This window comes from Anomaloglossus baeobatrachus, chromosome 1 (genome assembly GCF_048569485.1).
Source record: "Anomaloglossus baeobatrachus isolate aAnoBae1 chromosome 1, aAnoBae1.hap1, whole genome shotgun sequence".
In the NCBI taxonomy this organism is placed as follows: domain Eukaryota; kingdom Metazoa; phylum Chordata; class Amphibia; order Anura; family Aromobatidae; genus Anomaloglossus; species Anomaloglossus baeobatrachus.
Genome location: NC_134353.1, coordinates 482,551,225 through 482,565,356, shown reverse-complemented (window position 1 = coordinate 482,565,356; position 14,132 = coordinate 482,551,225). Strand labels below are relative to the sequence as shown.

Below are 14,132 nucleotides of genomic sequence, written 5' to 3'. Positions count from 1 at the left end.
GTCATTAAGGCTCATGCCTATATCTACACATAAGACTCCTGCACTGCTCACACCTAATAAAGCGCCTCCATGACCAGTTACATATGGAGGTGACACGTCTCGGCATCCATGAGGCTTCCTGACAGTAGCCTACGTACCTTCCAGGATGGGCGGGATGCAGTTCTCTTGCACCGGGCTCGGTTTGCGGATCCCCAGCTGTTTGCATTGCTCGATGAGCCACGACGAAAGTCCCAACTTGGTAAAACCGTCCATCTTTTCCGACACACGTGAGCCCTAGTAACACTTCCGGTACATACGTCATCACTGTGCGCCCTAGTTCTGTTACGTAGGAGTCGTGCTCGCAGCGGTCACGTGCGCATGCGCAGAGAGGTATCCTCGCACAGGCGGAAGTGGCGCACGCCGGGCCGGGTGACGTGTCTGGTTAGAGATGGCTGCACAGGGAGAGGTTGACGAGCTGTTCGATGTCAAAAACTGGTTTTATATTGGCAGCTACCAACAGAGCATCAATGAGGCGCAGAAAGTGAAGGTGAGGAGCCAGGGCTTTCCATTAATGGAGCAGCACAGTCTACTAATATGCAGCATTGAAGCGTAATACAGAGTTAGCTATAAATATGTTCACAGCTGTGCAGAGGATTTCAGGAGATCACTTTTATTAATCAGTAACGTGATTATTAAACAGGAGGGCAATGGTGTAAATATTTAATAAATTGGGTTGAAAGACAATAATAATGACTGCAAACATCCAAAGACCATCATGGGCTGCGTGTGTGCCATCGGGAGATCAGACTGAGCCCCCAGAGGCCATCATGGGCTGCGTGTGTGCCATCAGGAGACAGACTGAGCCCCCAAAGACCATCATGGGGTGCATGTGTGCTATCGGGAGATTAGACTTAGCCCCCAAAGACCATCATGGGCTGCGTGTGTGCCATCGGGAGATCAGACTGAGCCCCCAGAGGCCATCATGGGCTGCGTGTGTGCCATCAGGAGACAGACTGAGCCCCCAAAGACCATCATGGGCTGCGTGTGTGCAATCGGGAGATTACTGAGCCCCCAAAGACCATCATGGGCTGCGTGTGTGCCATCAGGAGATCAGACTGAGCCCCCAGAGGCCATCATGGGCTGCGTGTGTGCAATCGGGAGATTACTGAGCCCCCAAAGAGTATTATGGGCTGCGTGTGTGCCATCGGGAGATTAGACTGAGCCCCCAAAGACCATCATGGGTTGCGTGCGTTCCATCGGTAGATTAGACTGAGCCCCCAAAGACCATCATGGGCTGCGTGTGTGCCATCAGGAGATTAGACTGAGCCCACAAAAACCATCGTTGGGTGCGTGTGTGCCATCGGGAGATTACTGAGCCCCCAAAGAGCATCATGGGCTGCGTGTGTGCCATCGGAAGATTACTGAGCCCCCAAAGACCATCATGGGGTGCGTGTATGCCATCGGGAGATTAGACTGAGCCCCCAGAGGCCATAATGGGGTGCGTGTGTGCCATCGGGAGATTACTGAGCCCCCAAAGACCATCATGAGGTGCGTGTGTGCCATTTTGAGATTAGGCTGAGCCCCCAGAGGCCATCATGGGCTGCGTGTGTACCATCAGGAGACTAGAGTGAGCCCCAATGGGCATAGGCGATGATGTGAGTGATATTATGCTGTGTTGTGTGGCAAATCATTGCACTGTACTGATGATCTTAAGAAGGTAGAGGAAAGCTAATCATGCTTGGCTGTACAGGTCATTGTGGATCTGAGGAGTGCTCTTGAAAAAAGTCTGCCAGGTGGACATGAATAGAGAAGGAAGTATCATCACATCCAAATTGCAAAAAATAAAACAATTTCTTCTTTATTTTAGAATGGTTAAAAACTAGTGCTAAAATAATTTCATGATAGTGATCCACCACAATAACATGAAAGTCAATGTGGTTTGCATTGTGACCAACCTGTTCTTTGAAGTGTACAATTTTTCACTTTTGGGCGACTTGCTGGCACTTTATTGGCTTTCAGTATGGTGCGGTGTGGCATCAACACAGAACACATTTGTGACGGTCTGAGATTTCTACTGGTCCGATCGGTTGTTTCCTTAGAAGTGCCAACCCCACATGGGCACGTACAGTGCCTACAAGTAGTATTCAACCCCCTGCAGATTTAGCAGGTTTGATAAGATGCAAATAAGTTAGAGCCTGCAAACTTCAAACAAGAGCAGGATTTATCAACAGATGCATAAATCTTACAAACCAACAAGTTATGTTGCTCAGTTACATTTTAATAAATTTTCAACATAAAAGTATGGGTCAATTATTATTCAACCCCTAGGTTTAATATTTTGTGGAATAACCCTTGTTTGCAATTACAGCTAATAATCGTCTTTTATAAGACCTGATCAGGCTGGCACAGGTCTCTGGAGATATCTTGGCCCACTCCTCCATGCAGATCTTCTCCACGTTATCTAGGTTCTTTGGGTGTCTCATGTGGACTTTAATCTTGAGCTCCTTCCACGAGTTTTCAATTGGGTTAAGGTCAGGAGACTGACTAGGTCACTGCAACACCTTGATTTTTTCCCTCTTGAACCAGGCCTTGGCTTTCTTGGCTTTGTGCTTTGGGTCGTTGTCTTGTTGGAAGATGAAATGACGACCCATCTTAAGATCCTTGATGGAGGAGCTGAGGTTCTTTGCCAAAATCTCCAGGTAGGCCGTGTTGTCCATCTTCCCATGGATGCGGACCAGATGGCCAGGCCCCTTGGCTGAGAAACAGCCCCCCAGCATGATGCTGCCACCACCATGCTTGACTGTAGGGATGGTATTCTTGGGGTCGTATGCAGTGCCATCCAGTCTCCAAACGTCACGTGTGTGGTTGGCACCAAAGATCTCGATCTTGGTCTCATCAGACCAGAGAAGCTTGAACCAGTCTGTCTCAGAGTCCTCCAAGTGATCATGAGCAAACTGTAGACGAGCCTTGACATGACGCTTTGAAAGTAAAGGTACCTTACGGGCTCGTCTGGAACGGAGACCATTGCGGTGGAGTACGTTACTTATGGTATTGACTGAAACCAATGTCCCCACTGCCATGAGATCTTCCCGGAGCTCCTTCCTTGTTGTCCTTGGGTTAGCCTTGACTCTTCGGACAAGCCTGGCCTCGGCACGAGTGGAAACTTTCAAAGGCTTTCCAGGCCGTGGAAGGCTAACAGTAGTTCCATAAGCCTTCCACTTCCGGATGATGCTCCCAACAGTAGAGACAGGTAGGCCCAACTCCTTGGAAAGGGTTTTGTACCCCTTGCCAGCCTCGTGACCCTCCACGATCTTGTCTCTGATGGCCTTGGAATGCTCCTTTGTCTTTCCCATGTTGACCAAGTATGAGTGCTGTTCACAAGTTTGGGGAGGGTCTTAATTAGTCAGAAAAGGCTGGAAAAAGAGATAATTAATCCAAACATGTGAAGCTCATTGTTCTTTGTGCCTGAAATACTTCTTAATATTTAGGGGAACCAAACAGAATTCTTGTGGTTTGAGGGGTTGAATAATAAATGACCCTCTGAATAAACTTTTCACAATTTAAAAAAAAAAAAAAAAAAAAAAGAAATAACATTCTTTTTTGCTGCAGTGCATTTCACACTTCCAGGCTGATCTACAGTCCAAATGTCACAATGCCAAGTTAATTCCGAATGTGTAAACCTGCTAAATCTGCAGGGGGTTGAATACTACTTGTAGGCACTGTATATGTGATGTGGGCACATGGCTGTGTCTGATTCCCCTTAGGTTCCGATCACACATAAATAGAATACAGATGGCAATGCCTGGACTAACCAATGGGTTTCCCAAACTAACAGCCTCTCAACAGGTGTGGGGATCTGTAGTCAACCTGGGCTTTATGGACTTTCTAATATTTACCTGTGAAAACTTCTGTTCTATTAGATTCACACATTTATCAATGCAGATTGTATTTAGCCTTTTACTTTTTTTGTGTTTTCAGACTTCCAGTCCAGAGAAAGAGGTGGAGAGAGATGTATTCCTGTATCGAGCATATATAGCACAGGTAATCGCTGAGCTTTTTCTTCACAGTTATGACCTGTTTTTGTGCTCTCATTAATACCCCTCCATCTTCTTTGGTAACAGAGGAAGTATGGAGTTGTTTTGGATGAAATTCGCCCTAATTCCAATGCTGAGCTGCAGGCTGTTCGTATGTTTGCAGAGTATTTGTCCAATGAAAGCCGCAGGTATGTGGACCCAATCTCATGGAACTGATTGTTCGCTTTTTTTTCCCCTTAATTAGTTCAGGACGTAGACATTATTCCTTGTCTCTCTGTGTGTATAATATAAGTAGTAAATGTGAAGCTTTTATTTATATAAATATATTATATATATTATATTATATATATATATATTTACACACCATATTTTTTGGATTATAAGACAAACTTTTCCCCCCAAAAATTTGGGAGAAAAATGAGGGGTGCATCTTAAGATCAGAATCAATATAGCTTCCCGGGAGGGAGAGAATTGGTACAGTGGCATCTCTGTGCGGGCGGCCAGCCAGCCGGCTGCCTCACTGTGTGGGCTGTGGTGGCAGCGGAAGCTGCAGTGGCTGTGTAGAGCAGGACGATGCGGCGGGTGTCCTAGATGCTTGGGCTTCAAATGATGACGCCCGGAGTCAGCGCGTGCACAGATGCGCATGCGCTGACTCTGGGCGCCATTTCTTTGAAGCCAGCAGAGCATCTGGGAGACCCGCCGCACCGTCCTGCTCTACACGGCCACCGCAGCTTCCGCTGCCACCACAGACCCCACCAGCACCGCCCCTGCCTCCTGTGACTCTGGTCCACCACTGCTGCGCCGCCCCCCACCTCCGGTAGACAACACCAGAGTATAAGACAGAGCCCGTTTTTTTTTTTTACCATTTTTGTTATCTCTAAATTTCAGGTGCGTCTTATAATTTGGTGCGTCTTATAAAACAAAAAATAAATATATAAAATATATATACCATATTTTTCGCTTTATAAGACGCACCTGATTATAAGACGCACCCCCAAATTTGGTGAAGGAAAAGAGATTTTTTTTTTTTTTTTAATGTTAAATAGGGTCCATCTTATAATGCCAGTGTCCCTCTAACAAATCATATAGGGTATATGTCCCTCATAGCCCCCCATCCTAAAATTAGCCCCCTTAATCTGGATATGGCCCCCTTATATTGAATATAGCCCCCTTGTGATGGCACACGTTCCCCTGTGCTGCCTATGGCCCCCTATGGATTGCATACATTCCCCTGTGCTGCCTATGGCCCCCTATGGATTGCATACATTCCACTGTGCTGCCTATGGCCCCCTATGGATTGCATACATTCCCCTGTGCTGCCTATGGTCCCCTGTGGATTGCACACATTCCCCTGTGTTAGATAGCGCCCCCATGCTGCTGCCCATGGCCCCTATAGATCGCACAAGTCCCCCTGTGTTAGATATCGCCCCCATAGTGCTGCCCATGGCCCCTATATAGATCGCACAAGTCCCCCTGTGTTAGATATCGCCCCCATAGTGCTGCCCATGGCCCCTATATAGATCGCACAAGTCCCCCTGTGTTAGATATCGCCCCCATAGTGCTGCCCATGGCCCCTATAGATCGCACAAGTCCCCCTGTGTTAGATATCGCCCCCATAGTGCTGCCCATGGCCCCTATATAGATCGCACAAGTCCCCCTGTGTTAGATATCGCCCCCATAGTGCTGCCTACGGCCCCTATATAGATCGCACAAGTCCCCCTGTGTTAGATATCGCCCCCATAGTGCTGCCTACGGCCCCTATATAGATCGCACAAGTCCCCCTTTGTTAGATATCGCCCCTAGGCTGCTGCCCATAGTAAAATAAAACCCTCTTTTCTTACCTCCTCCAGCGTTTATCTCCCTCCTGTCTCCTTCCGTGCTTCTGTTCTTCTGTTCCTTACTTCCTGGTTCTCAGTGCGGTCATGTGATCGGCACAGCAGACTGAGATCTCTGCCTGCCTGATCACAGTGGAAGCAGGGACACGGGGAGAAACGCTGGAGGGGGTAAGTAAAGCTTTTTTATTTTAGAATGAGCAGCAGCCTGGGGGCCAAATCTAACACAGGGGGGGGCATGTGCCATTACAGGGGGGCGCAGGGACAAATAATATGCACCGCTCCCCCAGACCGTCACTGCGTGCGATTTCAGCACCACCGGAGATGGACAGCGGCTGTGCATATTATATGAGTGGGAGCAGGAGATGAAACGCTGCCGCCGCAGCGTTCACCTGCCCCCAGCACAGCGCCCCCACCTCCCCTGGACCCTGCAGTGTACATATATATATACCCCCCCCCCGTATATTCGGCTTATAAGACGCACACCCTACTTTCACCCAAAATTTGGGGGAACAAAAGTGCGTCTTATAAAGCGAAAAATACGGTGTGTGTGTGTATATATATGTATATGTGTATGTGTGTATATGTGTATATATATATATATATATGTAATTTCTTTGTCGCTCCATTGGGAGACCCAGACAATTGGGTGTATAGCTTCTGCCTCCGGAGGCCACACAAAGTATTACACTTTAAAAAGTGTAACCCCTCCCCTCTGCCTATACACCCTCCCGTGGCTCACGGGCTCCTCAGTTTTATGCTTTGTGTTGAAGGAGGAACACATTCACTCGAGCTCCCATTTTAGTCAGCAGCAGCTGCTGATTGTATCGGATGGAACAAAAGAGGGCCCCCACAGGGCCCCCGGCATGCTCCCTTCTCACCCCACTAAGTCGGCGGTGCTGTTAAGGTTGAGGTACCCATTGCGGGTACAAAGGCTGGAGCCACATGCCGTTTTCCTTCCCCATCCCTTAGAGGCTCTGGGAGAAGTGGGATCCTAACCGGTCATCCATTCACTGGGACCGGGCTCCCTCCGCAGCCCCTGTGGGAATCTGACGGACAGGAGACTTGGTATCATCAGGGACAGGGCCCTGCATCTAAAGGTACTCTGTGTCCCCTTGGGGACGGTGCATGGAGCGATTTGGTCTCAGACGCTGCAGCGGCTGCTGTATTTTTATGACGACAGGGACTACCGCGCCTGTTTGCCGGCCGCGGTATTAAATTTAGTCCCCGGCTTCATGCGGCCTAGTGCCATAACTCCCGCCCCCGGGCCTGCCAGTCAGGGGTAAGGGCGGGACGGTCGACCTGACGTCGAGAGTGAGGGCTGGAGCGCACTTTAGGTGTCCTCCTCCCCCCTCACTAATCACTGTGGGGCACCAGATTCCCGCACTTTATTAGTCGCCGCCCACGGCTCCCTCCTCCCCTGAGAACGCCGGCAGCCATGTTTTAAACACATTCTGCCGGTGGAGGACGTCTGGCTGACAGCTCTGGGAGACCCAAGGCAGGGAATCTGGTGGACACACACCGCTTTGGGCGGTCGGTAAGCCGCACCGGTCACCCGGTGCTGGTCCCCCTAGGGTGCCGAAGTGTGTGTGTATATATATATATATATATATATATATATATATATATATATTTGTATACATTTTCTCTCTTCGGCCGCATTGTTTTGCTTTTGGCTATATACCCTCAGTGATCACTCTCCTAGGAGACAACAGCATGTCGTTCACAAGGAGCAAGGGTGCCAAGACACAGGGTTATTTTGCAACCTGTACCTCTTGTGCGGCTATGCTACCTGCAGGTTCCACCTACCCTCACTGTGAGCAATGCTCGGGCCCTGTGGCACTCGCTCAGCCGGAGCCTCGGGCACTGGTGGGACCCTCGGCTCAGGTAGAACCGCCGGCTTCCCCTGTCCAGGTGGCAGGGACAGAGTTTGCAGTTTTAGCTGAGAAACTCTCTGAGTCACTTTCACAATCCATGGCTCAGTCTATGGACAAATGGTCTGCTAAGATACTAGAAGCCTTGCAGTCCAGACCGGCCCTTACACAGGCCTCGGGCACTGCGGGATCATCGCCCCCAGGCCCCTCTCGGTCTGCGCCGCAGCGTGCTCTCGGGGTGGCCCCTAGGTATCACGTGGAGGACTCCGGCACGGACCGCAGTCCCAGACCGGCTAAGCGGGCTCGCTGGGAATCTTCCCCGACTTCATCACGCTGTTCGGGGTCTCAGCTTGAGGACTCTCTGGAGGATGAAGCGGAGGTTGCAGCCCAGGGCTCTGACCCTGACGTTGCTCTCAATCTTGATACACCTGAAGGGGACACCATAGTAAATGACCTTATAGCGTCCATCAACCAGGTGCTAGATCTTTCTCCCCCAACTCCACCTGTAGAGGAGTCGGCTTCACAGCAGGAGAAACACTAGTTTAGGTTTCCCAAACGTACACGGAGTGCTTTTTTCGATCACTCTAACTTCAGAGATGCTGTCCAGAAGCACAGAGCTTTTCCGGACAACCGCTTTACTAAGCGCCTTAATGACACACGTTACCACTTCCCCTCTGACGTAGTTAAGGGTTGGGCTCAATGTCCCAAGGTGGATCCTCCAGTCTCTAGACTGGCGGCTAGATCCGTAGTATCAGTGGCTGACGGTTCATCGCTCAAGGATGCCACTGACAGGCAGATAGAGCTCCTAATGAAATCCATCTATGAAGCCACAGGCGCGTCTTTTGCCCCGGCCTTTGCAGCCGTGTGGGCACTCCAAGCTATCTCAGCTTGTCTGTCTGAGATTAATGCGGTCACACGTACCTCTGCTCTGCAAGTAGCGTCTTTGACTTCTCAGGCGTCGGTATTTTCATCCTACGCCATGAATGCCGTCCTGGACTCTGCTAGCCGTACAGCGGTAGCATCCGCCAATTCGGTGGCAGTCCGCAGGGCCATGTGGCTACGCGAATGGAAGGCAGACTCTGTTTCCAAGAAGTTCTTAACCGGTTTGCCATTTTCTGGCGACCGATTGTTTGGCGAGCAATTGGATGAAATTATTAAGCAATCCAAGGGAAAGGACTCGTCCTTACCCCAGTCCAAACCAAACAGACCTCAGCAACGGAAAATTCAAGCGAGGTTTCGGTCCTTTCTGCCCTCAGCCAGATCCCAATCCTCCTCGTCCAACAGGCCACAGAAGAGCCAGAGGAACTCTTCTGCATGGCGGTCTAAGTCACGTCCTCCAAAGACCGCCGGAGGCACCGTCTCCAAGGCGGCCTCCTCATGACTTTCGGCCTCCCCAAACCGCATCCTCGGTCGGTGGCAGGCTCTCCCGCTTTGGCGACGCCTGGTGGCCACATGTCCAAGACCGATGGGTGAGAGACATTCTGTCTCACGGTTACAGGATAGAGTTCAGCTCTCGTCCTCCGACTCGTTTCTTCAGAACATCTCCGCCCCCGAGCGAACCGATGCGCTTTTTCAGGCGGTGAACACTCTGAAGACAGAAGGAGTTGTGATCCCCGTTCCCCTTCAGGAACGTGGTCGCGGTTTTTACTCCAACTTGTTCGTGGTGCCAAAAAAGGACGGATCATTCCATCCCGTTTTGGACCTCAAACTGCTCAACAGACATGTGAGAACCAGACGGTTTTGCATGGAATCTCTCCGCTCTGTCATCGCTTCGATGTCCCAAGGAGACTTCCTAGCATCAATCGACATCAGGGATGCTTATCTCCATGTGCCTATCGCACCAGAGCATCAACGCTTCCTGCGTTTCGCCATCGGGGACGAACACCTTCAGTTTGTGGCACTGCCTTTCGGCCTGGCGACAGCCCCACGGGTCTTCACCAAGGTCATGGCATCCGTTGTGGCAGTCCTACACTCTCAGGGCCACTCGGTGATCCCTTACTTAGACGATCTCCTAGTCAAGGCACCCTCCCGGGTGGCATGTCAACACAGCCTGACCGTTGCTCTGGAGACTCTCCAGAGGTTCGGGTGGATCATCAATTTCCCAAAGTCAAAATTGACTCCGACCCAATCACTGACTTACCTCGGGATGGAGTTTCATACTCTCTCAGCGATAGTCAAGCTACCGCTGGACAAACAGCGTTCGCTGCAGACAGGGGTGCACTCTCTTCTTCGGGCCCAGTCACACCCTTTGAGACGCCTTATGCACTTCCTGGGGAAGATGGTGGCAGCAATGGAGGCAGTCCCTTTTGCGCAGTTTCATCTGCGTCCACTCCAATGGGACATTCTCCGCAAATGGGACAGGAGGTCGTCGTCCCTAGACAGGAACGTCTCTCTTTCTCTGGCAGCCAAAACCTCTCTTCAGTGGTGGCTTCTTCCCACTTCTCTGTCGAAGGGAAAATCCTTCCTGCCCCCATCCTGGGCTGTGGTCACGATGGACGCGAGTCTGTCAGGGTGGGGAGCGTTTTTTCTCCACCACAGGGCTCAGGGAACCTGGACTCCGACAGAGTCCTCCCTTCAGATCAATGTTCTGGAGATAAGGGCAGTGTATCTAGCCCTAAAGGCGTTCCATCGGTGGCTGGAGGTCAGGCAGATCCGCATACAGTCGGACAACGCCACGGCGGTCGCGTACATCAACCACCAGGGCGGCACGCGCAGCCGTCAAGCCTTCCAAGAAGTTCGGCGGATTCTGCTGTGGGCGGAGACCACAGCCTCCACCATCTCCGCAGTTCACATCCCGGGCGTAGAAAACTGGGAAGCAGACTTTCTCAGTCGCCAGGGCATGGATGCAGGGGAATGGTCTCTTCACCCGGACGTGTTTCAAGAGATCTGTTGCCGCTGGGGAACGCCGGACGTCGATCTCATGGCGTCTCGGCACAACAACAAAGTCCCGGCATTCATGGCACGGTCTCAGGATCACAGAGCTCTGGCGGCTGACGCATTAGTTCAGGATTGGTCGCAGTTTCGACTGCCTTATGTATTTCCTCCTCTGGCAATGCTGCCCAGAGTGTTACGCAAGATCAGGTCCGACTGCCGCCGCGCCATCCTCGTCGCCCCAGACTGGCCGAGGAGGTCGTGGTACCCGGATCTGTGGCACCTCACGGTGGGTCAACCGTGGACACTCCCAGACCGACCAGACTTGCTGTCTCAAGGGCCATTTTTCCATCTGAATTCTGCCGCCCTCAACCTGACTGTGTGGCCATTGAGTCCTGGCTCCTAGCGTCCTCAGGGTTATCTCAAGATGTCATTGCCACTATGAGACAGGCCAGGAAACCAACGTCCGCCAAGATCTATCACAGGGCTTGGAGGATCTTCTTATCCTGGTGCTCTGATAAGGGTTTTACCCCCTGGCCGTTTGCCTTACCCACTTTTCTTTCCTTCCTTCAATCTGGAATGGACAAGGGTTTGTCTCTCGGCTCTCTCAAGGGACAAGTATCGGCGCTTTCCGTGTTTTTTCAAAAACGTCTAGCCAGGCTTCCGCAGGTCCGCACGTTCCTGCAGGGAGTTTGCCACATAGTCCCACCTTACAAGCGGCCGCTGGAACCCTGGGATCTTAACAGGGTTCTAAGGGCTCTTCAGAAACCACCTTTCGAGCCGCTGCGAGATGTCTCTCTATCACGTCTTTCGCAGAAGGTGGCTTTTCTAGTGGCAGTTACATCGCTCCGTAGAGTGTAGGAGCTTGCAGCGCTGTCATGCAAAGCCCCCTTCCTGGTTTTTCACCAGGATAAGGTGGTTCTGCGTCCGGTCCCGGAATTCCTCCCTAAGGTGGTATCCCCTTTTCATCTCAATCAGGATATCTCCTTACCTTCATTTTGCCCTCATCCAGTTCACCAATGTGAAAAGGATTTGCACTTGTTAGATCTAGTGAGAGCACTCTGGCTCTACGTGTCTCGCACGGCGCCACTGCGCCGTTCTGATGCGCTCTTTGTCCTTGTCGCTGGCCAGCGTAAGGGTTCGCAGGCTTCCAGGTCAACCTTGGCTCGGTGGATCAAGGAACCGATTTTTGAAGCCTACCGTTCTTCGGGGCTTCCGATTCCTTCAGGGCTGAAAGCGCATTCTACCAGAGCCGTGGGTGCGTCCTGGGCATTGCGGCACCGGGCTACGGCTCAGCAGGTGTGTCAGGCGGCTACCTGGTCTAGTCTGCACACTTTCACAAAACACTATCAGGTGCATACCTACAGTTAGGTCCAGAAATATTTGGACAGTGACACAAGTTTTGTTATTTTAGCTGTTTACAAAAACCTGTTCAGAAATACAATTATATATATAATATGGGCTGAAAGTGCACACTCCCAGCTGCAATATGAGAGTTTTCACATCCAAATTGGAGAAAGGGTTTAGGAATCATAGCTCTGTAATGCATAGCCTCCTCTTTTTCAAGGGACCAAAAGTAATTGGACAAGGGACTCTAAGGGCTGCAATTAAAGGTCCAGTCACACTAAGCAACTTACCAGCGATCCCAACAACGATAGGGATCGCTGGTAAGTTGCTAGGAGGTTGCTGGTGAGCTGTCACACTGCGACGCTCCAGCGATCCCACCAGCAAACCTGACCTGGCAGGGATCGCTGGAGCGTGGCTACACGAGTTGCTGGTGAGCTCACCAGCAACCAGTGACCAGCCCCCAGTCTCCTAGTTACAGCACACATCAGGTTAATTAACCCGATGTGTGCTGCAGCTAAATGTGCACAGAGCAGGGAGCAGCGCACAATGCTTAGCGCTGGCTCCTTGCTCTCCTAGTTACAGCACACATCGGGTTAATTGCCTGATGTGTGCTGCAGCTAAATGTGCACAGAGCAGGGAGCAGCGCACACTGCTTAGTGCTGGCTCCTTGCTCTCCTAGTTACAGCACACATCGGGTTAATTACCTGATGTGTGCTGCAGCTACATGTGCACAGAGCAGGAGCCGGCACTGACAGTGAGAGCGGCGGAGGCTGGTATCAAAGGTAAATATCGGGTAACCAAGGACAGGGCTTCTTGGTTACCCGATGTTTACATTAGTTACCAGCCTCAGCAGAAGCTGGCTCCCTGCTCACTGCACATTAGTTGTTGCTGTCTCGCTGTCACACACAGCGATCTGTGCTTCACAGCAGGACAGCAACAACTAAAAAATGGCCCAGGACATTCAGCAACAACCAACGACCTCACAGCAGGGGCCAGGTTGTTGCTGGATGTCACACACAGCAACATCGCTAGCAACGTCACAAAAGTTGTTCGTTACCAGCGATGTTGCTAGCGATGTTGCTTAGTGTGACGGGGCCTTAACTCTGCAGGCGTCTCCCTCATTAACCTGTAATCAATAAAGTAATTAAAAGGTATGGGGTTGATTACAGGTGTGTGGTTTTGCATTTGGAAGCTGTTGCTGTGACCAGACAACATGCAGTCTAAGGAACTCTCAATTGAGGTGAAGCAGAACATCCTGAGGCTGAAAAAAAAGAAAAAATCCATCAGAGAGATAGCAGACATGCTTGGAGTAGCAAAATCAACAGTCGGTACATTCTGAGAAAAAAGGAATTGACTGGTGAGCTTGGGAACTCAAAAAGGCCTGGGCGTCCATGGATGACAACAGTGGTGGATGATCGCCGCATACTTTCTTTGGTGAAGAAGAACCCGTTCACAACATCAACTGAAGTCCAGAACACTCTCAGTGAAGTAGGTGTATCTGTCTCTAAGTCAACAGTAAAGAGAAGACTCCATGAAAGTAAATACAAAGGGTTCACATCTAGATGCAAACCATTCATCAATTCCAAAAATAGACAGGCCAGAGTTAAATTTGCTGAAAAACACCTCATGAAGCCAGCTCAGTTCTGGAAAAGTATTCTATGGACAGATGAGACAAAGATCAACCTGTACCAGAATGATGGGAAGAAAAAAGTTTGAAGAAGAAAGGGAACGGCACATGATCCAAGGCACACCACACCCTCTGTAAAACATGGTGGAGGCAACGTGATGGCATGGGCATGCATGGCTTTCAATGGCACTGGGTCACTTGTGTTTATTGATGACATAACAGCAGACAAGAGTAGCCGGAGGAATTCTGAAGTGTACCGGGATATACTTTCAGCCCAGATTCAGCCAAATGCCGCAAAGTTGATCGGACGGCGCTTCATAGTACAGATGGACAATGACCCCAAGCATACAGCCAAAGCTACCCAGGAGTTCATGAGTGCAAAAAAGTGGAACATTCTGCAATGGCCAAGTCAATCACCAGATCTTAACCCAATTGAGCATGCATTTCACTTGCTCAAATCCAGACTTAAGACGGAAAGACCCACAAACAAGCAAGACCTGAAGGTTGCGGCTGTAAAGGCCTGGCAAAGCATTAAGAAGGAGGAAACCCAGCGTTTGGTGATGTCCAT

General features: G+C 50.6%; 2 protein-coding genes across 3 annotated transcripts in view; one reads left to right on the top strand and one right to left on the bottom strand.

Annotated features, from left to right (window-relative positions):
* The window catches only part of DDX49 (DEAD-box helicase 49), a 118,841-nt gene extending 118,562 nt beyond the window's left edge, over positions 1-279 (bottom strand). For both annotated transcript variants that reach the window (XM_075315102.1, XM_075315109.1), the window contains exon 1: positions 138-279. In XM_075315102.1, the coding sequence (XP_075171217.1) occupies positions 138-252 (115 nt within the window). In that variant the 5' untranslated portion in view covers positions 253-279. The remainder of the gene's footprint in view (positions 1-137) is intronic.
* An 89-nt stretch (positions 280-368) lies between these two features.
* The window catches only part of COPE (coat protein complex I subunit epsilon), an 81,382-nt gene continuing 67,618 nt past the window's right edge, over positions 369-14,132 (top strand). The window contains exons 1-3 of the mRNA XM_075338373.1: positions 369-526; positions 3,958-4,020; positions 4,101-4,201. Coding sequence (XP_075194488.1) covers positions 428-526; positions 3,958-4,020; positions 4,101-4,201 — 263 coding nt within the window. The 5' untranslated portion in view covers positions 369-427. The remainder of the gene's footprint in view (positions 527-3,957; positions 4,021-4,100; positions 4,202-14,132) is intronic.